General features: G+C 35.7%; 3 protein-coding genes across 7 annotated transcripts; 2 read left to right on the top strand and 1 right to left on the bottom strand.

Moving 5' to 3' along the window:
- Positions 1-23: 23 nt before the first annotated feature.
- LOC135835266 (arginine-glutamic acid dipeptide repeats protein-like) lies at positions 24-13240 on the bottom strand. 5 transcript variants are annotated; one of them, XM_065349448.1, is made up of 23 exons: positions 13061-13240; positions 12651-12721; positions 12284-12520; positions 12100-12198; positions 11869-11949; positions 11642-11789; positions 11531-11569; positions 11354-11455; positions 11085-11284; positions 10863-11006; positions 9687-10785; positions 8604-9607; positions 8347-8521; positions 7388-7540; positions 7021-7129; positions 6778-6934; positions 6415-6692; positions 6159-6326; positions 3055-3143; positions 1921-2208; positions 1402-1517; positions 1222-1322; positions 24-858 (listed from the first exon to the last, which is right to left on the bottom strand). In XM_065349448.1, exons 2-23 carry the CDS (start codon positions 12693-12695, stop codon positions 840-842), a joined length of 4851 nt encoding a protein of 1616 aa, XP_065205520.1. In that variant the 5' UTR covers positions 12696-12721; positions 13061-13240; the 3' UTR covers positions 24-839. The 5 variants fall into 5 exon arrangements, with proteins under 5 accessions (XP_065205520.1, XP_065205516.1, XP_065205519.1 ...); XM_065349444.1 differs by having other exon boundaries at positions 24-809; positions 13061-13239; XM_065349447.1 differs by lacking the exon at positions 13061-13240 and adding an exon at positions 12868-12961 and having other exon boundaries at positions 24-809.
- Positions 13241-13408: 168 nt separating this feature from the next.
- LOC135835267 (xylosyltransferase oxt-like) lies at positions 13409-18768 on the top strand. The gene is made up of 17 exons (XM_065349450.1): positions 13409-13544; positions 13626-13892; positions 13964-14264; positions 14335-14491; positions 14566-14708; positions 14796-14965; positions 15043-15242; positions 15318-15618; positions 15696-15872; positions 15948-16053; positions 16123-16328; positions 16412-16534; positions 16605-16805; positions 16886-17040; positions 17596-17775; positions 17861-18028; positions 18112-18768. The coding sequence occupies exons 2-17, from the start codon at positions 13710-13712 to the stop codon at positions 18113-18115; spliced, it is 2775 nt and encodes a 924-aa protein (XP_065205522.1). The 5' UTR covers positions 13409-13544; positions 13626-13709; the 3' UTR covers positions 18116-18768.
- Positions 18769-19020: 252 nt separating this feature from the next.
- On the top strand, positions 19021-25994 carry LOC135835272 (serine/threonine-protein kinase meng-po-like). Its single transcript, XM_065349454.1, has 5 exons — positions 19021-19666; positions 24304-24633; positions 24727-24941; positions 25026-25336; positions 25474-25994. The coding sequence occupies exons 1-5, from the start codon at positions 19574-19576 to the stop codon at positions 25770-25772; spliced, it is 1248 nt and encodes a 415-aa protein (XP_065205526.1). The 5' UTR covers positions 19021-19573; the 3' UTR covers positions 25773-25994.
- The last annotated feature ends 1104 nt before the right edge of the window (positions 25995-27098 follow it).

The following is a 27098-nucleotide window of genomic DNA, read 5'->3' as shown; positions in this document are numbered from 1 at the left end:
ACAACGCCGAAAAAAAATTCAAATACTTTCTAAAGTATTTATTTATATCTACATCATGTACAAAGTTTCTACTTTTATAAAAATACGCGATTTTTCTTCGGAAGAAAAATAATCTATGGTAAAATACACAATCGCCTCGCTAATCATAAGCCTTTTCTTAAAAATACGATTATATTAATGAGTGAGCGTACAACTCGTGATTCAATGATAAAATATAACGGTGGAAATGATTAAAATAAAGTAAAATCTCAAAAGAAAAAAAAAAATTCTCACAACTTCGTTCATATTCCAAAACAAAACAAAAAAATCAAAAAATTCCTATCAAACATACAGCTCTCGCAGCAACCATAATTGATTTCGATAAAGCTATATCTCGAACTCGCAAGATTAATAATTTTAAAAAGGCAGTAATGACATTTTATACAAGTGCGAAGTAAATATTAAAAAAAATTAAACGTGCTAGTGCCATACTCGAAGGCATCTTTCCTTGTGATTTATACATTAAGAAAAAATATTCACAATCGCTACTTTTCTACCAGTCTTAAAATATTTATATACAGAATTTTCTTTTTTAAAAAAAACCACTTAAAAAAAATTATACAAAACCACGAACGGTTTATAACCAAATCTTCGTTAATTATTCCTTCGTGTTGTGCATCGTACTCGAGGACTCGAACAGAACTCCAAATAAACGTTGAGGGATTCAACGCTGACAATGTTCTATCGCAGAATTTCAACTTCACATCGAGGAATTTTCTCAAGGTCGAGATGCTCTGGCTGCTTCTTCTAATGTGCGAATTTTCTGTTGTCTACACAATCATTTACATCACAACTCTTCATCACATTAAATATAACTTCCTATAAGTGCATAAAAATAATAAAGAGATGATAACCAGAGCCACATTTGCCTTACACGGCGTTTCACATCACACACTCACAAACACAACCAACGATTCTTGCGGCATAGAACACTTCGTATTCAGTAAATTCCTCTAATACCGAATCCCACAATATTCTTCGTTTTAAAAGCGTGTAAAGAAAATTCGCATGAGAGACGATGATGATAGCGAAGTATTAATAAGAACGAAGCCAAACCAAGGTAGTATAAATGTGGCTAACGATGTTGGGTTATTTTGTTACATTTTAAATAGGTAACGATGATTCAGCTCGTATAAGTTATTATCACCAAAGTATTGTAGATATTCTAATCAAATTTTATACCTTAAAAGGTCCTCTTGTTGTTGTTGAATCAACGCAGCAGGATGAGCGTATCGTTCACGTTCCAAGATCATTTGTCTTTGTAAGTGTTCTTGAGCCGCCGCCTGTAAACGAAATAAATACGTTAAAAACTTTTCTCTTCGTTGAATAGCTTACGATTCGAGTTCAACAGGGAGTATTCACCGAATGCATCAATTGATCGGCGTATGGACGGGGTAATAATTCTGAGGGATGATGCAACGCCATAGAAGCTTCTCTTGGAATCAAACCAGGCCTAGGATAAGGTCCGGCAGCTGTTCCTAAACGATACAACATCTTGAATTAGAAGAAATATTCGACAATTCGAGTAGGTATATCACAGACAAGTACAGTAAAATCACACGAGTAATGCAACCGTTCAATTAAACATTTTATGTGAATAATGTTGAAGAACCTGTTACGTATTAATATTAAATAAATAAGTTACGTTTTTCAAACACAATATCGCGAACATTTTCCGCTTAAGAATCAAGATTCGTAATACACAAAATTATAATCAGATTTTTAAAAAAATTACAATCATAATGCTAAGAGAAATACCATATAACCATCGAATCAATCGAGTTTTCAGACACCAGAGAGTTGCCTCAAGTCTCCGCACTCAACCAAAAAATATAAACAGAGATGGTCAGTCCGATAACTAAATTATTTGTACAAATGTACCTGCTAAAGAAAACGCAGGACTATCGGGGATTGTGGACTGCTGAGCAGCTTGAGAGTGAGACTGCTGTCCCGGATGCACGTGTAAATGGGTATGCGCGTGTGTGTGGGCGTGCTGCGAGTGAGCGTGATACTCCGGCGATATACCGGCCATTTGTAAACGCACCATAGGATCCGTGGCCAAAGCCAACCGTTCCGCCGCTTCTAATTGCGCAACCGACGGCGGCCCCAAACCAGCCCCGGCGCCAAGAGCTAACGCCGCCGATCCACCATTCCCAATGGTCGGAATACCTTTAAAATAGTACCTCAATTTCAATACACATCAATTCCGAAATCAGACGTGGATTCGTTCGCAAAAAGCTCGAACACGTTGAATTTTCAAACCCTTTTTTTGAAAATCTTTTTCTCTTTTTTTCCCCTTTAGTTTCCATTTCAAACAAGAAACCTTTTTCATTTTTCAAATCGACCAGACCAAGGCACCAATTAGACCAGACATAATGCAAAAAATTAACAAAACAAATTACAGGCTTACTTACAAAACATAATAATTTGCAACTTAATAAAGTATTATAAATAATTCAGAAGGAGACTATTTTTTCCCTCAAATATTTCCTTCTCTTTTTCTACCCTGTGTATTCCTTAATAAAATAAGAGGAAAATTTACCTAGATACATCTTATCCAAAATCACACGCACACACATTCGAATTAACAACATAATTCCTAGTTTTAAAAATCTTACATCCTAATTTCTAACAGTGCAATGAAAAAGCTACCTGTTTGAAATGGACTAAAGCAATAAAAAAAACTTAACGCATAATTATATCCTACTTTTACAAACTTATCACATAAAAGAAAGATATTCGCAAAAAGGGAATGAAATAATTCAACCATTAGAACTATATACGAGTAAAATATCATAAATGTTAATTAAATAACTTTTTTCGCACATTTTAACAACATTACTACCTATATTTTCATAATGAACAGGTTCTAAAAATATGAATGTTGCATTACTAATAAAAAAAAATGTAAAAAAAAACGAATAAATTGCCAACTTCTGACAGAATAAAATGATGAAAATTAGTCATCCTGTGGTTAGTAAATTTAATTACTAATTAGTAATTTTACTCAATTACCTAATCTTTCGAGTCGTTCCCTTTCCAGTGGCGACAAACTGGCGGGTTGTCCGGTAGCGTAGAGTCCAAATGGATGTACTGCGGTGAATCTGGAATTGTCACAAAATTAATTTGCATTAATGGTTGTATCAAAGACGGATGAACATCATAAGTGAAAAGATACCAAAAAGCCAGGATATAGAAGAAGAATGGAAAAATATCAAATCCATTGCGACAAAAGCGGCAAAAGAAAGCTTAGGAATGGTTCCATACAGAATTGGGTCAAAGCGAATAAAGAATTGGGACAACGAAATCCAAGATCTCATACAATAGAAAAGACAGGTATTTAGAAAATTCATGAGCTCAAAAAATGAAGTTGATGGTGAAGAATATCGAAAACAGTCTGCAAAAGTCAAGAGAAAGTCTAGGAAATTACAGCAAAACAGCTGGGAAAATTTTATCACATTCCTGGAGCATGACACATACAAGTTATGGCCAAAGTTGTACAAGATCATAAGGAGAATTGACACAAATTTCAACGAAAAAGTGGGATGGCCAAAATTGAAAATCGACGATGCGAAGAAATATTTTGAGGTACTCTGGAGCAGAGCTGTGGGACCGAAACAATCCCGAAACTGGAACCAAAAACCAATTAAATCCTGATTCAAATCCAATCCCAAAACCAATCCTTAAACTAAAATAGTTATTTTTCTTGATCCCGAAGCCAAAAAAAATCCCAGAACTGAAACAAAATTGTTTTGGTTTTACAATTTCAATTTTTGCATTTTTTCCGCTATTTTATTTTGATAATGGTCATGAAATCATTTATTGTCAATCAATTCAGAATATAATGAAAATTACTCGACAAATTAAGCAAAATATGCATTTAAAACATCAAACTAATTACACAATTGGATTTTTCATGTCAAAACCTCCCATTTTTTAGGCCCTAGCAGAGTCCATTAGTCAATTTGGGCTTGAAATCTGTTGAAATGAAAATCCCAAAACCGAAACCGATTCAACCCGGAACCAAAACAATTTTTTCAAACCCAAGACGAATCCCAAAACCAAAATGAAAATTTAGAAGAGCGAATCCCGAAATGAATCCAATCCCGTAATGAAAAAATTTCAAACCCAAAACCTAAATTCAATCCCGAAATCATTTTGGTCCTACAGCTCTACTCTAGAGGGATGAAAATGCACAAGATATAAAAATAGAAGATGAAATCTGAGAAATAGAAGACAGAATACCATTTAAAGAGCTACAAGAAGCTCTGAAAACAGCGAAAAATGCAAAAGCTCCAGGAGAAGATGGCATACCAATAGAATTGTACAAATATGCAAGTGGTGAATTTAAAATTAGACCGCTGGAATTCCTAAATAGGATGTACCAAGAAGAAAAGGTACCTGAAGAATTCAAAACAGCGATTGTAATACCACTGTTCAAGAAAGGCGATACGTCAAACCTGAAAAACTACCGAGGAATAAGTCTACTCAACACCTGCTACAAGATATATGCAAAAATACTGGTGAAACGACTAACAGAACATGCAGAAGAAATGATGTCAGAAAGTCAAAATGGATTTAGAAAAGGAAGATCATGCACTGACGCAAGTTTTACAGTAGAACTACTGATGGAAAAAAGGATCGAATACAACTTAGAAACACACATGTGCTTTATAGACCTGGAAAAAATCATATGATAGGGTCACAGGTCAATAGAAAAAAACTGTTTGAAGTCCTAAAGGATGAAGAGATAACATAAAATGCGAAAGGTAATAAACAGCATATTGTTACCTTATCGCCAAATCCGTGTATGGACATCAAAAAAAAAATTGTCTTTTTGCGTCACTGATAAGACTCTGGGATGCCCTGAATTGAAAAATTTGCATCTGAGCGCAGTAAAAGTGCACCACAAAAGACGCACAAAGCTGACCAATGTTCAATCAGAACTCAACGAACCCTTCCGAGCATATCCAAACCTTATCAGTGATGTGTAAAATCGTACTTTTTTTGTATGGACATACACGGATTTGGCATTAAGGTAACGATATAGGAACACCAAAATAAAGAGTACAAACTGGAAATAAACTCTCAAAACAAGCAGAAATAAACAGAGGAGTTTGCCAGTAATGCCCACTGTCTGGTGTTTTATTCAACGTGTACATGGATCACATGGTAAAAGAATGGCCGAAAACAAACTAAACAAAGCCAAAAGGAATTAAAATAGACATAAGGTAGAAAATATCAACAGTACTATTCGCAGATGATCAAGCAGTACTAGCCGAAACAGAAGATGACCTACAGAGATCAATGTACAATCTAACAAAGACATCGGAAAAGTATGATATGAGAATATCATCAGAGAAAACAAAAACAATGGCCTTCAAAGGAAAAGAACCAGTAAGAAGCAAGATTGTAATAAATGAAAAATCATCTAACAGGTCAATAATTTTAAATACAGGGGAAACACGATCATACCAGGGAGAAGAAGATGTTGGTGGAAAGATTGCAAAGTTCCTGAGAGTCACTGAACTGATAAATAGGACCCCAATACCCTAGCAATACCGATGATGACTTATGGAAGCGAGGTATGGGCACTGAAGAAATCTGATAAAAGAAGAATAACTGCAGCGGAGATGAAAATCATGAGTAGAACGGCAGGGAAGACTCTCAGAGACAGAGTCCCATCTGAGAAAATAACAGCAGATCTCGGAGTGAAGTCAGTCATGAAGGAGATAGAAAAGTATAGGAAAGATTGGAGAAATCATGTCGAAAGGATGGAGGAAACTTGCCAAAACAGGTCCCCCAATATACACCAATGGGGAAAAGATGCGGAGGGAGACCAAGGAGGAAACTTACTGATACCTCAGGCTCATCCTCAACAAGTTCCATACCATAGCAAACAGGCCAACAGGCCCACCACTTATAAGGAAACAACGTCGACGACGACAAAAAAGTCATAAATTGATTCTCTGAGCCAAAATAATGCGAAAAACCGTGTTTATTCATCTCAAATAGCCTACAAAACTGCTAACAGGCCACTACCATAATAGCTGGAGTTTTCTAGTTGTAAGTATGACCAAAAAAATTCACACGTAGGCAATCCGAACACAAAACAATACCTTCTTGATATATCCATCCAATGAGGATCCATAGGATTAGGGATCCTAGACCCGGTGGCTGATCTTATAAGCTCGTCTCTAAGCCGATCATTGAATTCTTTCTCTTTCATTTCTCGAATTTCACGTTCACGAAGCTGTTTTTCGCGTTCTATTTGTTCCAGTTCGATTCTACGAGAGAAAAGAAATGCAGGTAAAAAATCATACAACACAAAAAAAATAAATATTCAAGTGTCGTCGAAATGATCACAATTTATACCTATCTCGAGGCGTTGGTCCGTACATACTATTGAGCTGATATTGTAACATAGGATCTATACAATGCGGCGGTAGCCCAAGAGAAGCAGCCGAACGCTGTAACGCTACAGGTGAAAAACCAGTATGAGGTCTTGCGTATTCGCTCAACTGTCTCAACGCTGGCGTATCGCCGTACGGAGTACCACGAGCGAAACGATCGTAAGGTGAGGTGATTGTTTCGATGGGACCACGAGACGGAGGTTTGGCCGTTTCTGGCTTATCCGGAGTGGTAATTTTTCTCTGTAAAATAACCAAAATTAGTATAAAATATACTCGAGCCACCGTAGGAAAAATACTAGATAGGTAAGGTTAGTAGAGTATTTACAGCTTGATTTTTCTCCCTTTCTTCTCGTTCTTTCTCCGCTTGTTTTCTAATGCGTTCTTCTCGTTTACGAGCCAATTTCGAATCAGGCACTGGTTTAAATGTGAGATCTGTACGAGCGCAGGAATTATAATCGCCTCGATTCCAATGACGTAAAAATCTGCGCAGAAATGTAAATTAAAAAACTCTTCTATATGCCGAATATTACGATATTTTCCAGCGATAAGAATATTTTCACGATCTTACATTGCACTTTGACTACGATGACATTCGCTATCTTCGATTTTCGGCTCCGGTGATGGTCCTTTTGGTATATGATTCGTCGGACTGGGTATATCATCTTCATCCGGAGGTCCTAACAAACAAACGTCATTAGATCGTATTAAAGTCGAATCCGGTTTTAATAAATCACTGTTTCCAGTAAAACTCATATCGGCAGGTGCTAAATACCCACAGTCGATCGTCAATATTTTTCAAATAAAAGTACGATGATCAAAAAAAATAAAAGCATTCCCCATTCCCTGATGAAGACTGACTGCGATACTAATGAACGAAAAGCTGTACTTGAACTTCGTAGTATTTCATTATAGAATCATTTTGAAACTGTGCTTACTGTGAGGAGAAGGCTGTAACTGTAACGGCGAATGCATATTAGCAGCTGTATGAGCATGAGCTCGCAGAGCTTCTAGGGAACCAGAAGGCGGTGGAGGTAATCCAGGCAACGAAAGGCCTGAATGATGAGTCGGTGGCATAACAGCCCCAGGTCCTGAAACCAAACGAAACATTATTAAAATGTGAATATCTTAGCATATTTTTTACATACACGTCCAGACCATTGTAATTTTATAGCAATGTAATTTCCAAAAAGGGAAACAAGACGAAACAAATTTCATTTTTGTTAGATTTTCAACAATTTTACGAATGTAAACAAATGCTCGTCTAATAAACCAATTATTTGAAGAATAGATCAAAAAAAATTTTTACCACAATAATATCTTAAGGAAATCATGACACCATGTGAACGGAACAAAACTACGAAATAGAACTGAAAAAATAGCACATCTCGTGTGCTCTTTTTTCGTAAAGCGATAATAATAATTTTACGAATTTTGGTATATTTATTCAGAGGAGTATAATCGAAGTTTATACATTAGTCATGCCCTACGACTCGATGTTCAAATTCAAGTCTACAAACACATTACGTGTATTTTACAAGCTTATGCATCGTCTATCGTAATCGTAAGTTCATAACCGTACAGAAAGCAACTGACAGGACAACAGATTGCGCACCAGACAATGCGCATCGCTACATTTTTCATTAAAATTTTCATTGTTTATCGCTTTAGAGCGTTTTGACATATTCCCAGCGTAATAATTCCGTTCAACTAGATATTTTTTTTTTCGTTTCGTATTCGTTACATAGGTAGGTACTATCTTTAGACTCGAAGCCATTAAAACATTATTTTTACATCGATGTTTTTTTTAACGCAACGTTTTGAACCGGCAGAGAGTAAATATTACATCGATGTTTAAAATTGATGAAAAAAAGGAGCATGTGCCATAAATACGTACCTAATGACATCGGCATATTCATCAGTGGCGATAAACGTTCACCAGATGATGATTGATGATGATGAGTATGCTGGTGGTGATGACTGTGATGAGTACTTTGACCATGATTAGTAGACACTGATGATGAAGTAGACTGCGATAAAGTTGCCGAAACGTGACAGGTAGAAGATGAATGCTGGAATCGACAAATCAAATCATCGATCAGTAAAATCGGCGACTTCGCTACTGAATTTTTTCAAAATGTAAAAATCACTAACCTGAGGACTAGAACTCCTTTTCACTTTATGCTGCACCGATGCCGAGCTACTCGAACTAGTCGAATGCGAGATCGTCTGTTTTTCGTTATGATGATGAATGGAAGCGTGATGTGACGAAGAATGGTGATGAGTTTGAGTTATCTCTTGCGAATGCACATTCGAATCTTCGTCTCGTAACGATCTTGTAGTAACGGACGAAGATGAAGATGACGAATGATGTGCGGTCATCAGTGTAGTAGGTCCTTCGATTTCACGTTTTTGGTTCTCTAGCGGTCTAGGCGGAGGAATAGGTTGAGGTATAGGATACGGACCGTACGCAAAAGGATACGGATACGGATACGGATGATGCGAATAAGGAGGATGTACGGATGCAGCATGAGCTGCAGCTGCCGCAGCCAGAAGAGAATGCTGTAGATAATGCTGATGCGGGTGCATGGGCGGCATATAGGCATGAGGATGAGCCAGATGAGCGGGCGAAGAACGATTCAACGGAGAGGATTGTTGAGACGCGTGAGCTACCAGAGGGCCAGCCGTTGAAGTACTGATTGGAGACGACGAAGGTGTTCGAGTCGATGTCTGCGTAGTTAACGGAGCCGATTGATAGGGCGGAGTGTGGGATAGTTTTGGAGACAGGTTACGAGGAATATCGTTGGATAATTTCGATAAATTCAAACTCGGAGATTTCAGAGGTGTTGATACTCTGGCCGAGTTGAATGATTCGGATTCCTTTTTGATATCTTCGCTGGGTACGTTAGACATGTACGGTGAATTGGAATCCGACCTGTTGCTCACTGGATGCTGCGATGATTCCATCGCGTTCAGCGATATAGCGGAGCTCGTAGTGGTCGGTAAAAGCGGCTGTGAAATAGATGTATTCGAGTAACCCGGTACTTTAACTTCTTTCAACGATTGTAAAGGATCAACGGATGGAGGTCGTTGATCGGGTGGTATAACCTCTTGTTTTATCTTCAAATCTTGAGGTTCCATTTGCAGAGCACTAGGGCCTGAGATGAGAATAAAAATAACCATTAGATAAGAGGTATACTTTACAATACATTATCAAAAGTGAGATAATCTCCGTACCTAGATAAGGAGACGGTTCCATTTTATCAGCGTGAGGATGCGGTGGAAAATGATAATAAGGATTATAGGCGGAATGATGTTGAGCCAAATTCAACGATCCGGGCGGTACACCGGTAGGATTCAACGTTTTGTCGCCTCTTTCGTTTTCATTATAAATATAAGTTGGTAACAGCACCGATTGCGAAGATTTATCTGGATTCTGATCCATCGATTGTCTCGGCGACTCGGGAGGAATGTGAGAATACGGTATAGGAGACGGAGACGAGGCTACAGGTTGACGGTTGAACGATGTCGGCGATTCAGGACGAGGTGCAGACGATTCGGATAAATTCGGTTTATTCGCCGGTTCCGAGGTACTATTTTCATCACTGGATTGCAAACCAGGTTCCATTTTAATCGCATCTATGGCTACTTCTATTTGCGAAAGGTAACCGCCCGGATACTTCAAATTCATTTCGTTCGAATACGACGAAGTTGTGGTCATCGAATCGGGCAGATTTGTGCTGGCGTGTAAAGTAGGCATTTCATCTTTGGGTACGTAGCTTTCTTCGGAAGTCAATACAGGGGGTAAAATTTCATCTTTGTCTGGCGAAGGAGAATCAAATATACCTTCGTTTTTAACCGCCGAATTCGACGAACTATCGTATTCGGTGAACGGTTTGCTCGATGCTGTTGGTACGTTTTCCACTCTGGCAGAATATTCTTTATCCTTGGAATCGGCTGTATTCGAATTTTTCGCATCGGAGCTGTCTTCGCCGACACCTAAATTCACCGGAGATTTATCAGAAATTGCGGTATCTTTGGCGCCAGGAGATGGTACAGGAGGAAAGACAGCAGCTGGATCAGGGTTATTATTTTTGACATCGGTTTCGTCTTGCCTAGCTAATTCTGCAATTGGTAACAATGGAGGCGCAACTGGAATTTCAGACTTTGGTTTTTCTTCGACATTTTGAGCAGGGCTGTTTGAGTCAACTTCGTCGAGCAAAGACTCGCTATCCGATTCACCGGAACCGCTATCGGGACCTCGTTTACGTTTCGGAGCACTATCTGATTGCATGATGTTGGTTCGTTTACGGCTAGAACTTTGTTCAGGTTTACTCTGCGAAACAATTGAGAAACGATTAATAATCAGGCACGAAGTTTCTCGTTTAGATGAGCAATACGAATATATTTCACCTTTCTTTTCGATTTATCGCTGGGTGAATTAACATTACTGGGGGATTTACAATCAGCGGTCGAATTACTGAATTTTTTATCACTTTCAGGCTCCGGTGTGGTGGTTTCACTTCGTTTGGCTTTGGTGGATTTTTCTTTCGTGGGCTGCGCAGAAAAAATGCACAACTGATGTAAAATTTATGCAATTTGAAACAATCGAGATTTTGAACTGTTCAATTTTACCGTTTCTTTCGCCTTATTTCTCGTCCTCATTCGGCCAGGCGAACCTTCGGGGGATTCATTTTGCACAGGTTGGAATAAATACGTTTCACTTCGATTGGCCGGTGGTAATTCACCGTATTGTTTATAATAAGTACGGCAGTTGTAGCAAAGCAAAGCTCCTTGTTTTGGACCATTAGGCGCATGTAACCAATCTCGAGAACCTAAAAGAGCTCAATTATTAGCAACGAGTTTACAGTGCCGATTAAAAACACGGTAAGTATTTTCTTTACTTGTTGTAAAGCAATGTTGACAACGGTAACCACCGTTTTCTCGGGAATCCGAATCGTCGTAGGAATTATCATTGTCGTCGTCACTTCCTGAACTGGCCTCGCCTTCAACAGATAAAACACGATTATAAAATTCCGACGTAATAAAAGAGAAATTTCTTACGTATCGAGATAGATTACCTTGATCTTTAGAACTTGGAGATGGCCTTGAGCTATTACCTAAATCAACGAAAGTCGATTAATTGAAGCAAATGAAACTTTTTTTTTGAGAAAAAGGAGAAAAAGAATTACTTGAGACTTCTTCTTTCGGAGTGCCTCCTCTGGTGTTACGAGTATTTCGATTCCGTCGCAATGATCCTTGTCGTCGACGTCTATGCGGTCGATTGTTATTGGCACCGGGAGTCTTTTTCCATAAATAATAAAATTCTACCAATTCGGGCTACAGAATAGAAACAACAAAATCAGAAATGAATTCAAACCATACACGTAGTTCGGTCATGAAATAAAATCACCCTTACCGTATCTTTATGAGGGAGTAAATCTTTTTTAATTCGGAAGAAATTTTTGCCGAATTGACGTAATCCTTTGACAAAACGTTTCTGTAAAATGATTTCGAGAATTGAATTAATTTTTTACACATTAAAACGTTCACATTTTAAATTATCGTGAAACTGTCATAGGCCTAAAATGTTATACCACATTTCAGATCTAATCGAAGTTACAAAAGATAAGCAATCATTCAAACGTACAGTTTCTTCTTCAGTCCATTTTTTCTCGATGCTTTTAGGAACAGGGCATTTCACCAATGCTTGTAGGGCTTTACCAGGGTCGTAATTAGAATCATGTAACTGAAAAAAGAAATCACTCGTTGTAAATCTGAACCTTCGAACAATTAATAACAGTGAAGAATCACAAGGTAAATTTGACTCTTACCACATCCATGGCATTGATTGTAGTGCCATCTCTTGAAGCCGCAATACATCCGTCTTCAGCAGAGCCACCATCACACATACCGGCGAATGCAGCCATTGATCTTGCAGCTCTCAAATACATGACGAGATCGCCGTCCAAAGCCATGCTGGGAACCCATCTTATTTCTTCTCTTTCTTTACTAAATTCTGGATCAGGACTCGAATCAGTTCCGTTCAAACGATTATCCGGTAACTTGGCCTGAAACGTAGAATGAAACACATTTAATATACAGTATCACGTAAACAAAGTGAGTAATGATAATGAAACACGTAACACTGATATTTCACTGATAAAATAAATTGAAAATTTTTAGGCTAACAACAATTACCTGATGAGATGGTCCAACACGTATTTCTCCTTGAGTAGAACCCATCCTATCTTCTCAAGTGATGCATCACACTGAAATTATAACAATAATAGAGAAACTTTTAGAGTTGAAAGGTGGAAATTGAAAAATTGAATATAATTATCACTAAATGCAATATCATTACACTTGAGTGACTTGATATCTGTGCAAGCTTCCATAATAAAATATCGAAGTTAACCTTGTTAAAATACACTATGCAATGCGATATTCGTGACATATATCTTCTAAAAATAAGCAATTATGTTTACCAACGACAACATAAATTGGTTTAATGATTAAAATGTCAACATAATCTGCACAGTTCAACAATTTATTCTGCTCCTCTTTAATTAAATAAGTAGGTAAGATAAATGACTTTTGGTAAAGCTTACGTGATTAGTGAATGATTCGCACATTCGTCGAACGTCGAAATTTTTCAATAAATAAAGATCACATCACATCACAGTATAACTGATTCATTATTTTCATCGGTATTATTAATTAGTATAGTATTGTTTCAACTTTACATCTTTTTCTTATTTATTTTGCTAACATGTTTGTTTTTCCTATGAGCTCCAGTATAATCATCCAGACCTGGATAAAACCAGCCAGAATCAAAATTGAAGAAAGAACTTTTCAAGTTCGCCATCTGGCGGAATTTTATTCAAGCTCGAAGAGCATTTTAGAACAAGGCAGCTTGTAACGTACTAGGTGGTCTCAATGTAAACAATCCGTGAAGGTGTTTTTTGATAAAAAAGATTACACACAACAACTAGCACAAGTACTTCAGAAATTGAAGTAACTAGACGCCGATTTTTTAGTTCGTGATTGGATCCGAAAATTACGAACAAATCTCTTCAAATGATGGCTCACCAGGTACGTACAGTTCAATCATTTCTTCGTGTAATTTATTCAGTACGAAATTTCCATGTGTAAATACATATTCGAATATTGCAGAAACACAAGTAAACTGCGAAGAGGTACTGGAACAGTAATGTTATGTCAGTATTCTCCAGTCGATGCTATTGGATATGAAGAAGAATGGTTCATTTTAGAATACTGGACGTACGATGGGCTTGGCGCTATCGTACAATATTCATCATCTGTATCCTGATCATGAGTTTACAGATATTCTTAGCTGTGATATTTTTTACTTTATACGATGAAACTGATAGGAACTCGTCTAGCGATACTTATTTAAAAAATGCACCTTTATTTAATCAAGTACGTATCAGTTAAACTCATTCGACCGTTAACTTACCGCACACCTAATGATTCTCTTCGCTCTGTTGCAGAAAAAAGATTACCAATATCATGACGTATTATCATCGAAAAACGATGGGATCTCAAATAAACAAAAAGACTCGAATATATTTAGGAACAAAGAAACCAAACAGAGTGCCATATTAAATAATAAACCCACCTTGGAGAGTTATCGTTCGTCAAGTTCGTGTAACATCACCGGAAAAGAACCTATTTCTGCAATTAATCGAGCTAAAACATCATACTGTAAGCAACTAATACTCAACACGACATGTTTAATTCAAAATGGACAACTTTATCCGAAAATTTTACCTCATTCGTGTCCTACAAATGGTAATTCGAGACCTGCGAATGTAAATCTCAACATTCCTAACACGTACTAATTTCTTAATTTAATACACAGGACTTCGGAAGGATAAATCTTTGGGATGTTTCCGGGACTCGAATTCGCTTAGACTATTGACCGGTGCATATTACAACTCGAGTAAATCGAATTCTCAAACGTACTGCATAAATAAATGTTTTCGAGCTGGATTTCCTTACGCCGGAGTTCAATACGGGTATGTAGAAAGTATTCGATATTTCAGTACATGTAATATCAACTTGATAGAGATGATGTTTGGAAATTTTGTAGTGGAGAGTGTTTCTGTGGAAACGAAGAACCTTCTGTAGTTTCACAAATACCAGATTCATCGTGTAACATGAAATGCCCTTCGAACGAGAGTCAAAATTGTGGCGGATATTTAACGATGAATGTGTTCGAAACTGGAGTAGCAAGTTGGTTTTTTTTATTACACAACCTCACGTAGCTGGTAAAATAAAACCATTAATTATCAACCTATCTATCGTGCCACTGATTTGCAGAATTCAAGCCACAAACCGTAAACGAAATATTTTCACAAGATGACTCACTCGATTCACCAGTTCGTGTGGTTTTTCTTTTGACATTGAATGGTCGAGCTATTCGCCAAGTGCTGCGGTTAATTAAAGCTCTATTTCATCGCGATCATTTCTTCTTCATTCACGTCGACGCTGTATGAATCATTTTTGACCTATTAAAGAAACATAATAATTATACCTACGAATACAAACTAATTGCGGATTTTTTCAGAGGCAAGATTATCTATTCAATGAACTGCAATCGCTCGAGCTGAAATTACCCAACGTTCGTTTATCTCGTCGACGTCACAGTACAATTTGGGGCGGTGCATCTTTACTAACCATGTTGCTAGAGTCGATGTCCGAATTAATTCAATCGTCTTGGGATTGGGATTTCCTAATTAACTTGAGTGAATCTGATTTTCCCATCAAGTGAGACCACACCACACAATTTACGTGAATCATGCTTTATTCGTTACCATCGTTATAATTTGACCATTTTTACAGGAGCAATAAAGAGTTAGTGGCGTTTCTCAGCAACAATCGTAATAGGAACTTTGTCAAGTCGCATGGAAGAGACGTTTATCATTTTATTCAAAAACAAGGCTTGGATAAAACATTCGTCGAATGCGACGAACACATGTGGCGTATTGGTAACAAAATATTACCATCAGGCATCGTAATCGATGGTGGAAGTGATTGGATTGCTCTAAATAGACAATTCATCAATTATTTAGTCACCGCTCAGAATGATAGATTACTCGATGGACTCAGAATTATTTTTAAACACACTTTGCTTCCTGCTGAAGTACGTGTTTCTTGGGGGGTTTAGAATCACTTCCACGAAAAATATTCCTCTTAATTGGTATTGTTTTTATTTGACAGAGTTACTTTCACACCGTATTGAGGAATTCGATATTTTGCGATACGTATATTGACAATAATCTTCACATCACTAATTGGAAAAGACATCTTGGATGTAAGTGTCAATACAAACATGTTGTGGACTGGTGTGGCTGTAGCCCAAATGCATTTACATTAGATGATTGGACCAGAATACAAGTTCGTATTTATTTTGTTTACTAATAATCGAACGATTAAAAGTGACCGATTCTAACTCTGCAATTTTTAATACAGTCTACAGTAAATAAATCTGCGTTTTTTGCTCGAAAATTCGATCCTACCGTCAATCAACAAGTTATCAATCAGGTAGAGGAGTGGTTATACGGGCAATACACAGATGGTAAGATTTCCTTCAATATTTCAAATTGATTGTCTTTAATTAATCACATCCTCGATCGATATCCTGCAGAGTACAACAGCAAAAGGAAATACTGGCAAAATGTTTATCATCACACGGATCGTAGTCCGCCTCCCGACGACGCGATACTTTCTGTTTGTTCTAGTCTTTCTCGACATGCAACAAAAATCATTTCCAATGATCATTTCATATGTTCGAAATTATCTTTTAAGAAACTGCTGCAAGTTTATTCTTATTACGACGAAGATATTCATAAAGTAAGCTCATCACCTAAAAAAAAAAATTGAAAAAGTAAAATGTATTCTCAATTAGATATTAATTTAATGCGTCGAATTTACAGGGAATTTTAGTTAATTTTGAAGCTACCACGGAAATCAATACTTCTATTATTTTGGAAGTTTGGTTTTCATTCGAGCCTTCGTTCACATTACATCCTCAAGTTCAACTTTCTTCCAGATTTACTGTGAGATGATTACCATATTTTTAATAATTACTCATTCAACGAATTATTTATACTAATCGAAGCATTGCAGGATTTGGTGGTTAATACAAATTTCGACGCTAAAGAAAAAATGTCACGAAACTACGTTAATGCAATGGGACCGCATTCTGAACCAGTTCTCATCTACTCTATCATTTCTGGCTTACCAGCTTCCAATATTTCAGTAATTTGGATGAATCCGGCGAATGCGATTGAAGAAGTTAATGAAATTTCTTTAGATGAAAGCTTAGGGGTAATTTTTATTCTAAAGGAAATAAGCACGTTTATCGTTAAAATGAAAGCAAAAATAATAATTTTCATTTTTTTTTTTAGATACATCACGTTAAACCAGACCTTAAGACACCGCTGCTACCAGGTCAATGGCAAGTTCATTTGATCCATATGACTGAAGTTTTGGCTTCGGTGACATTTTTAATAAATCCTCTGGAAACAGTGTCTGGAAAACCGATCACATTGGAACAAGCAAAGTACGTGAAATGAACAGTTTTTATTTGAGCAAATCGTTTTTTTGTGTTCTTTTTTTTTTTTTTTTTTTTTTTTTTGAAAATGATTCATGAAGGCCCTCAACGTATTTATTTAAAAAATTGAAAAAAAAATTAAAGCTGTGCAAAATTCTATCTAAGTCCTCAAAATCATGAACCATAATGAAAAAAAATTTTGATAAAAATTTTAGTTTTGGCCCCTATAGCAAGTATTTTGAAAGGAGGGGCTAAAATGTGTTTTTTCCTCAATTTTCTCATTTTTCACTAAATGCTGATAAAAATTTTGCGTTTTTTAAGATGAGTTCTAGAGATTACAAAGAACCAAGCTATTTTATGAAAAAAAAATTTGGGCAATTTTTTGTTGGTTATTTATCCATAAACATGTCATAAAAATTTTAAAAGTTTAGGAGTGGTGGAAGTTTGTCAAAAAAAATAAAAACTGACCACTCCCTGGTTTATTAACTACAATAAGTCGTAGGTACCTTTAAACTAATGAAAAAATATGTACTCGTATCACTAAAAATATTTTCTTATTCACAGAACAACACATTTCGGTTCCGAAAACACATTCAAAAGTGTGTACGACGAGACGTATTTGAAATCAATATTAAATTTAATCGAAGACCACAATCACATAGAACGATTAAAAAAAGACTACGTAGAGAAGTCCAAATACACCGGATTACAACTTCAGCAATGGCTGGATGACTTAGTTTTAAAGTACGTCCCTTTTATGTCTTAATTACCTTTCGTACTACTTACGTTAGCCTTTTGCTGATATTAATCTACTCTTTCGAATTGATAGATCTTTCAAAATGGTAAATGTATGTCACAATAACGAATCGTTGAAAGATGAATGGAAATGTGTTCGTGAAAACGTACAGCAGTGCAAAGTATCATTATGGAGTTCATTCTCACCGGATCCTAAAACACATATCACCACAGTTAATAAATCAACAGGAAGACTGAATAGGTGAGTTATTAATTTCATCATCCTCGTATTACATCGTATTCATAGAAATACATTACTAAATTCGTCGAATATTCTGTTTGCAGATGAATTTATATCGTGTAGCATTATAGGTAGTTGTATTTTTTTTTTCATCGGCGATGAACAAACGATCAAAATCAATTTTAAGCACTTCACGAACAAAACGTTTTTGAAACGGGTAACACGATAATTGATTGAGGAAATACTACGTATACAGACATAAAATACGTATTTCTTCCATTTTTTTATTTTATTTATTTATTCAATCATACGTATTATTAAAAATAGCTCTTTTCCTCCGGTGAAAATTTCAACTATCGTGTTGCTTGGATTCGGAAACATGTATTGAAATAATTCAACGAATTTTTAGTCAATATCACGTAAACCTATTGTTAATCGACCTAATGTTACCATCACATTTTCCTGACTCAGAAACTTAAACTACTTAAACAGGAATCCGGAGTTCGATGATTTCAATTATTTTTGTCGTAAATCGTTGTTCGTGTTTTATTTTTTATTTACGTATTAATTTTTTTTATTCTATCTAGTATTATCAATTTTACTTGTGATTTGTTTTGTAACTCCCCTCCCCCCACCCACCAATTTTTGTAATTTATATACGTACGTACCACGTAAATAGGTACACGGTGTGTGAAAATTACTGACTTCCTATGCGTGTCATAAGGTTTGTGAATGATTTTTAATAAAATAATATTGTAAAATATCGAATTTATTATCAAAATGTGGTTGAACGGTCGCTATCAAAAATGATTGATTTACCTATTATGAATTTACGATCAGTCATTGGAACTCTCAAAAATGGTCTTACGAATGTGTGATCTCAGTTAATTTTTTTCATGTTACGTACACGTAGTAGGTAAGTAATTTGTTTCAGGTTGCCAACACAGAAGGCTACTGACTTAAACGCCATCCCACTCCCGCGACACAGTCCATCTAATCCGTGCTAAGCTAATTATAAAATGTAAATAATTTTTCCTCAATGAAAATATTTTGAAAAAAAAGCTCGACAAAAATTCGTCCAATTAAGCCAAATTGCATCGAAGTCCAATCCCAGACCGAAGAGGAGCGAAGAGAAGATAGGAAAGATGAAGAAGCAGAAAAAAAAAGTGAATTAATGGGAACAGTTCCAACAATTAACTACTAAGTTATTGTATTTTACATAAGACAGTCGGGCTTGTCTGGTCCCTGATGCTACGTGTTCTATTATTTTACTTTTTGTTGGCTTAGTAATCAAATCGGATGTGAAAAATTTCGGTGGTGGGGATTATTCAAAAATTACATTCTCGGCTGTAAAACCTTATTACGAAAATAGCCATAGAAAGTTGACGTGCTTTATATTTCGTCGTGATTCTATCGGTGATAAGTGTTTTTCCCCTCTTTTCTTATCGCGAATTTTCGTATTGTTTTTGAATTTACATTGTGTTCAGAAGTGATTTTCCAAATAAACGAGTGTCGCTCGGGGTTGGAATTTTTTCGAACGAAGAAATGTGATTTTAAGTGGCAATAATGAAAAAAGAAATCAACGTTACTGATCATTTAAAGGCGCCGCCTATTTTGAACTCGAATGTGTATAAAATTAGAGAATTTGATTTAGAAAAGGTAAGAGACTGAAGAGACGTTTAGACCAGATAACACTATATTAATAGATAGGATTACATTAAGTTTTGATCCAAAGTCAGCTGACCGTATTATATTTCATAAAGATGTGAAAATAGGTACCCATACCTACAGCATATTTTTAGCTTTATATTTTCAAATTATTTATCAAAAAATTGAGGAAAAAGCTTCACCCCAACAGCTGGAAGTAAGATAGGTATCGCCATATTTCAGATCTCAAAATGAAATCATAATTTCACATTTTAAAAAATGACTCATAGGCTTACTTAAAATTGACTAATAACGAGTCTGACCCATCACCAGAAAAATATTCATATTTCATGACCCAACAATAGAAATAAAAATTAGGTGGGTCTGGGTACCTCTACCTATGGGCTATGACGAATAAGTTATGTAATTTCTTCAATACGACGAGTAATTTGAGAAAATGTACCAGTGCCAGATGTTCTACTATGTTCTCTCGACAAAGACTTCGCATTTCGATGTGCCAAAAATCAATCCAGCCAATACATAGAGATTAACTATCCATAAAATCGTCGAACCTATAAAATACAATAAAGTTTATTTGCAAACAGGGACGAGAATTTACGCTAAAATGTACGAGCTATAGTAAGAAAATAATCATCAGGTGCTTGTTTTTCCTCATTGTGTACGAGAAATAACGTTTAACAGATATTTTCGCGAACATTTATGTACGAGTATCTACAGTACATAGATAATTAGGTACACGCTACATGCAGATTTTAGTTGAGAAACATTTTTGCAAAATCAATAAGGACAGAAATATCTTGAACTGGAACATCAAAGTAACATACGTTAACACGCTAGAATTTTATATTTAGAATGAACCAAATTCGAAAACAGGCCATTTTTATTCGTGAAAGACTCGTGAACCATGTGCGAGTTGTGCTTATACGAGTATTCGATATGTTGGTACAAGTTTTTGATAAATTAGGTCTCCATGTGCGAAGAAGGAGGAGAAAAGAGGGGGTTCAGTAAGGCACAATGAGGCTGAACGATGGATATACTCTTTTATTTGCTTGGTTCGGAACATGGTAAAGAAATGTAAGCAAGATTTTTTTTTGGAAATTTTATTTCATAGGTCATTTTACGTTGACTCCTAATTTTTTGTTATACTTACCTACTTTGGACAATTTGGCTGGATTTCTGTCTTTTCCACTCTGGACGAACTTTTTTCTCACCATCTCTTCCCCTTTCCACCGCGTTTAATTATTTTTGACGAATTTTTAAAAATTTGAAATTGTCCAAACTTTCATGGAAAAATAAAATTTTGATAAAACCAAGATAGAAAGATGGAATTTGGTTCATTTACTCTATTTGTGATTTTTCAAAATGAAGAAAGGCGGTTTTTAATTTTTGATATCAGTTCAGTAGGTAAGTTGTGCCTATACCAGAGTCTTTAACAAAATTTCAAATGGGGGGGGGGGTAGAGGTCAAAATTCACATTCAAGTTTTTACTCTCCTTTCAGTCAAATTTTCGTAAAAAATGTTTGCTTTTCTAATGCCTTCAAACACCTTGATTTTATTTAAACAAAACTAAGTATAGACGCCAAAAATATAACGTTTCACTTCAATATTATTTCTCCTTTGAACTTTTTATTTATCAAGTTGACTGTTGAGCAACTCGAGCTAATGAAATAATTTTTTTTCAATGCAAGAAATTCGATACAATATTTCTCAACTTAAAATCATGCAGAAGAGGACAAAAATAAACACAAGTACCTAATAAAATAAACGATAACCTTATTTTGTCTATATGTAATCACACAATTTTGAAAAACGTAAGTAACGTAACAAAATTACATACTAAATTTGTGATGATAAAGGAACAAAACTTGAACTTGCAAATAAATTTTCAAACTGGGCAGCATTTCACGCAGACTTCTGATTATATTTTTAAAAGAAAAAGACCTCAATTTAAAAAATGCTGAATATCACATCACGTTCACTTGAAATAAAATTTTAATCGAATTTTTCAATTTCAACAAGGAAAAAAACAGAACTGGAAGTTATTGGCGATAAATTTTCAACGATGAACGATCAATTTTAAAAATTGAATAAATATTATGTTCGTTTGATATCAAATTGAACTCGAATTCTTCAATTTCGATTGTAAACATATTTTCATATTACTATTTCCTTCAAAATTTTGAAATTCGAATATTTTTTTGTTTTTTTTTAGAAGAATTGAAACTAGAAAAAATGGGTTTGGAAGGGTGAAACCTGCAAAAGGCACTTGGGATACATCCTCCTAATGTACTGTGAAAATTTGAACCCTCTAGGTCAATTTGAAGGAGCTACAGGGTGTTCTAAAAGTTGAAAAAAAAAACTTGAAAATAGGTGAAAAATCCACTTTTATCACCCTGGAGAGGGGTCAAATGGGTTTGGAAGGCTGAAACCAGCAAAAGACACTTCATGTACATCCTCCTAATGTACTGTGAAAATTTGGACCCTCTAGGTGAATTTGGAGGGGCTGTAGGCTTTCCTAAAGGTCGAAAAACATGTAAAATAGCCGGAAAAATCATCTTTTGGAGAGGAATCAAATAGGGATAGAAGGTTGAAACCAGCAAAAGACACTTCGGGTACATCCTCCCAATGTACTGTGAAAATTTGGATGTTCTAGATCAAGGGGGGGGGGGCTGCAGACTTTCCTAAAGGTCGAAAAACTTGTAAAATAGCAAAAAAAAACATTATTTTGACCCTGGAGAGAGGTTAAATGGGGTTGGAAGGTTAAAACCTACAAAATACACTCTAGTGGCACTATCCCATTGTATGCTGGACATTGGGGCTCCTTAGGTTAATTTTAAGTGGGTTGGGGTTAAAAATAGGGTCAAAATCAGATTTTTTCCACCTTAAATAGGGTGGGGGTGGAAGCTGAAATTTGGATATGTTGTTCACAATAGAGGTACTCACCAATGGTATGAATTTGGACACTTTTCATCAATTTGGGGTCAAATTATGCTTTTCCAAAACATGACATTTCTGTAATTTTCAATTTTGACCCTTCCAACTGCAGGGGTCAATTCTAGTTTCCAGGAGAACTCCATTCCCCAAGTTTGACTTTATTTGATCAATTAGAACAGGCTCCAGGTCATAAAATGTAAAAATCACCATCGTGCTGAAACTTATAAATAATTACAAAAATTTGGCTAAAAAGACACGCAAATTGAACTGAGCGAAGCGAGGGCAAAATCTTCCGAAAAAACGATGTTTTCTTGTGTGATATAAGAAGCAGTTTACTACGTATTTCTGTTTCAAAATATTAAAATTCGAATGATGATTATTTAAAAAAAAAAAATCAAACAAACCCGAGTGAAGCAAGGCCAAAAGTTTTAAAAATTCAATCAATGTTTCAGAAGCAAAAACAAAAAGTTTCTTTATGAACATAGGAGTTCATTTTTCTGATTTTTCTGATTCAAACTTTCAACATTTCTTGAATTTGAACGATAAGTTTTTTATGCGGGAAAAAAGAGCAAATAACCCGAGCTAAGCGACAGGGTAAAAGCTCTCAAAAATGTGTAATTCAAAATCTAAAAAAATCGACAAATGAGCCCTCTCTACAAAATTTGTGCAAAATTCCAGAAAAAGGGGAAAAATTGAAGGTTTGAAAAAGTCTTATTGAAAAAAAAGTAGGACTTTAGTAGGACTAGTAGGACCTGATAGACACCTTGATAAATTTATACTTTTCAACATTGCATCGCTAAATTCACTTTCATTCAAAAATTAAGTATGTAGTTGAATTCCTTAAAAACCTTGGGGAGGCGTGGGTTCAATTCTCTGCTTGTGATATTTTCTTACGTTGAAAAAATCTTCTGAAGGAGGCTCCCAAAAAGACTTGAAACAATCTCGAATCGTCGATTCAAGAGATTAAAAATTATACATAGAAGGTCCATTTTATTAAATTTTGATGAAAAAGCCTCATTTTATTATTTATTTCGTCCTAAAGTCATAATGCAAGAAGTCAGAAGTCCATCTAAACGAGGGTGCAAACCGAGAGTTGAAGCAGAGGGATGAATCCTCCCTAGTATTTTCAAGTAAAAATTCATAAACGTAAACCACCTGATTGATTGATCTTGATCGATCAATTATTTGACTGGATCAGATACCTACCATTTTTTTTGCACAAAATTCAATTTCTATTTGCGTCATGTTTCATTTGAAATCTTATAAATGAAGTGGTAGGAGGTTGTTGCTGAAAATATTAGTTTGAAAAATTCAGAAAAAAAGTCACAGGTGTCATTCCGATAAGTATTTTCTCTCTCAGAAAAAGTAGTAAGTAATTTTTTATTTTTATTCTTCACTGCGTTAAAGGCTCGCTGGAATCTGGAAACTGTCCAAAGAAGATCTTTCCAGTTTAAAAATAGATCCAACTCGCAAAAGTATTTCGATTAACTAAGCACTTGAAATTCTTTTGTTGAACGAATTTAGCCTCCAATCAATTCTCACTCTCTTCATCTCATCGCCCGAAAACAAAACCGTTTCGAAAAGTCCCCAATGATAAATTTGTGTATTATAATATAACCTATCAATGCGAAAGTCAAACTAAATAGGTACCTACTTCACTCACTAATCTATTCATACTGTATTGTTTATTACAGGTCAGTTTAGCAGAAGAATTTGACATATTGCAAATAGTCGGCGAAGGATGGTTTGGTAAAATTTTATTAGTTGAGCATAAGTCTACGGATACGGAAATGGTACTAAAAGCATTACCCAAACAGTATATCAGTTTGAAAGATTTTTTTCGAGAATTTCATTACGGTCTTCATTTAGGAGTACATAGAAATATTGTTACCACTTATAACGTTGCATTTGAGACTGCTGGATTTTATGTTTTTTCCCAAGAATATGCTCCGCTTGGCGACCTAACGTCTAACGTATCCGAAAATGGCATAGGCGAACTGTACAGCAAAAAGGTCGCTAAACAGGTGAATAATCTTCAAATTATTTATTTCATTTAAAACGCCTGTAATAGTTAAGTAGGCTTAATTCGATACCTTTCATTTTTTTTCATATCGCAGCTAGCAGCAGCTATAGAATACATCCACGATCAGAATCTGGTCCACAGGGATGTGAAACTAGATAACATACTGGTTTTCAAGTCTGATTTTTCTCGTATAAAATTATGCGATTTAGGAGAAACGAGAAAAACTCACGCTTTAGTCAGGAGAAGAAACGAATGGTTACCTTATTCACCTCCTGAGGTCTTGGCTACCAATACTGATCAAACTTATAGGTAAATATTCAGATCCACACAACAATACTATTACCCCTTCACTATTATTTTGGATCTTAAATCTCCTCGTACTTCAATTTACAGAGCTGAACCGTCCCACGACGTATGGCAATTTGCAATCGTTTTATTCGTATGTCTAACTGGTTGCCTACCTTGGCAAAAGGCAGGCAGCGATGATCCTAGATACGTTAGTTATTTATTATGGCACAATAGTAACGGAGTCATGATGGCTGTCCGGAGGCCGAAACTCTTCAAGTTATTATCTTCTAAAGCTCAAAGACTTCTAAGAAAGTTTCTAGAACCGAAAAAAGAAAGAAGACCTTCGGGTTTGAAAGATCTCGCCAAATATTTAGATGAAAAATGGCTCAATAAATCGATTACTGATAAAAGTAACGGTAAGTTGACAACGAAACAAGAATTTTACTTCTATTATAGTTATTTACTAAATATGATAAAAATATAATATATGCACACGAGTGTTCAAAACATATTTTGAAATAAGTAATAAATATTCTTCATTTTTAAAACACAGATCGCTTCGAAGATGAAACTTTATGCCCCTCTATGTACAGCTTCCATAGTAGTCCTGCAGAAAAGAAAAAATTACTTCATGTTCTAACCGAGTACGGAGTCGAGACAACCGTCGATAGATCCGCTAAAAAGGTACGCATACAGCAATGGATACAAAACAGTGTGATCAAAGAAGAAGATGAAGATATGTCACCAGATAACGAAGACGTCGAGTTTTCTCATTTGCAATACCAAAGACATGTTTCTGACAGTGCTACTGCTTCTTCATCCACAACTGGAGATTCTTACCGATCAAAGTGATCCTTTTTTTTCTTATGAATGGGACTTTGTTAGAACTGAGAATATTAGGTTTGGTAATGATGAACTGATAGTTATGGACATTTTTGAAAATATTCCGAAAAGTACACAATTATTTTTATTTATTATATTTTTAATTATTATGTGTCGAATGTCCTATTTTATATCTCCTGTATTAGATGTTATGTTTTTACCTGCACAAGAATATACATTTTTTCTATGAAATGATCATCTGAAAGTTCAAACTTTGCTGCATGAAATTTCGGATTTCTCTGTGCCCTTCAGTTCTCCCATTTTTCCTATTTTTTCCCTTCGATAAGTGTTTTGGTGATACAAAAATGTCTTCATCAATTTTTTTCGAGCACTTGTTCATCTTAAAAATTGAAAACTTGAAATTTTCAGCAATATTACAGCGTGAAGTCGACCGCAGGTAGATTTCAAGTCATTTCGGAGCCTCCAGCGATCTTTTGAAAATTACTGGAGCCTCCAGCAGATTTTTCAGTGTTCGAAATTTCCATAAAATTTTACCAAACAGAGTTAGAAGTTCAAAATTCACCATCTGCACTCTAATTTCAACCCGCTATCAAGTAATTTTGGAGCCTCCAGCGACTTTTTGAAAATTCCCAGAGCCTCCAGCAGATTTTAGAAACTTGAAATTTCAACAGCGTTTCATCAAACGGGGTTTATGAAGTCAAAATTCGCTCTTCAAACCAATTTCAATATGCATTGAAGTCGACTGCAGGTGGTTCCAAGTCATTTTGAAGCTTCCAGATACTTTTTGGACCATCATGGTCGATAGGGTCAGTAATCATTATTTGTTTCAATTTCCTTAAAATCAGTGTAGGTACCTACTTATTCCAGTCTGAAACATATCCCCCCCCCCTTGATTTCATAATTCCAGAGGCGTGACGAAGTGATTCGTCGTGGGGGGAGGGGGTGGGGTTAGACTGAAATTCTCCTAACTTTTTACCCAAGATCTCCCCCCCTCCTCCTCAACGGATCTTCCAGCTAATACAATTGACCGAATTTGGAAGGAGGGCTGAGGAGTTGAAAGCAAAAATGTTGTCAAAAAAAAAATTAAAAAAATTAAGACAAATATTATTAATGTTTGAATTCTATCGCGTTTGGAGTACAAATCCCTGATTTTGAATTCCCAAAATTGGTCATTTTTGGCGATTCATGTTCTTAAAAAAGATATATTTTTTTTAGGAAAGTGATGAAGATTGGTTATAAAATTAATTTCCATTCCTCTGAGTCAGATTTTTTCGTCATTTTGAGACGTTTTGGAGCCTCCAGCGCAATTTTCAATTCTCCAGAAGGATCGGAATT

This window comes from Planococcus citri, chromosome 2 (genome assembly GCF_950023065.1).
Source record: "Planococcus citri chromosome 2, ihPlaCitr1.1, whole genome shotgun sequence".
NCBI classification, from domain to species: domain Eukaryota; kingdom Metazoa; phylum Arthropoda; class Insecta; order Hemiptera; family Pseudococcidae; genus Planococcus; species Planococcus citri.
The sequence above is the reverse complement of the archived record's forward strand: the minus strand, read 5'-3'. Positions and strand labels throughout refer to the sequence as shown.

What these genes read in the sequence shown, in the direction of transcription:
- LOC135835266 (XM_065349444.1), bottom strand. Translation starts at nt 12,695, where the DNA reads ATGGGTTCTACTCAAGGAGAAATACGTGTTGGACCATCTCATCAG. An exon ending in CAATCAATGCCATGGATGTG is followed by an intron (nt 12,199 to 12,283) that starts GTAAGAGTCAAA and finishes TTCTTTTTTCAG; the next exon opens with TTACATGATTCTAATTACGA. An exon ending in AAAGGAGTTCTAGTCCTCAG is followed by an intron (nt 8,522 to 8,603) that starts GTTAGTGATTTT and finishes TGTCGATTCCAG; the next exon opens with CATTCATCTTCTACCTGTCA.
- LOC135835267 (XM_065349450.1), top strand. Translation starts at nt 13,710, where the DNA reads ATGGTTCATTTTAGAATACTGGACGTACGATGGGCTTGGCGCTATCGT. An exon ending in AACTTTCTTCCAGATTTACT is followed by an intron (nt 16,535 to 16,604) that starts GTGAGATGATTA and finishes GAAGCATTGCAG; the next exon opens with GATTTGGTGGTTAATACAAA. An exon ending in ATCACATTGGAACAAGCAAA is followed by an intron (nt 17,041 to 17,595) that starts GTACGTGAAATG and finishes TCTTATTCACAG; the next exon opens with AACAACACATTTCGGTTCCG.
- LOC135835272 (XM_065349454.1), top strand. Translation starts at nt 19,574, where the DNA reads ATGAAAAAAGAAATCAACGTTACTGATCATTTAAAGGCGCCGCCTATT. An exon ending in GAGAATTTGATTTAGAAAAG is followed by an intron (nt 19,667 to 24,303) that starts GTAAGAGACTGA and finishes TGTTTATTACAG; the next exon opens with GTCAGTTTAGCAGAAGAATT. An exon ending in GATTACTGATAAAAGTAACG is followed by an intron (nt 25,337 to 25,473) that starts GTAAGTTGACAA and finishes TTTAAAACACAG; the next exon opens with ATCGCTTCGAAGATGAAACT.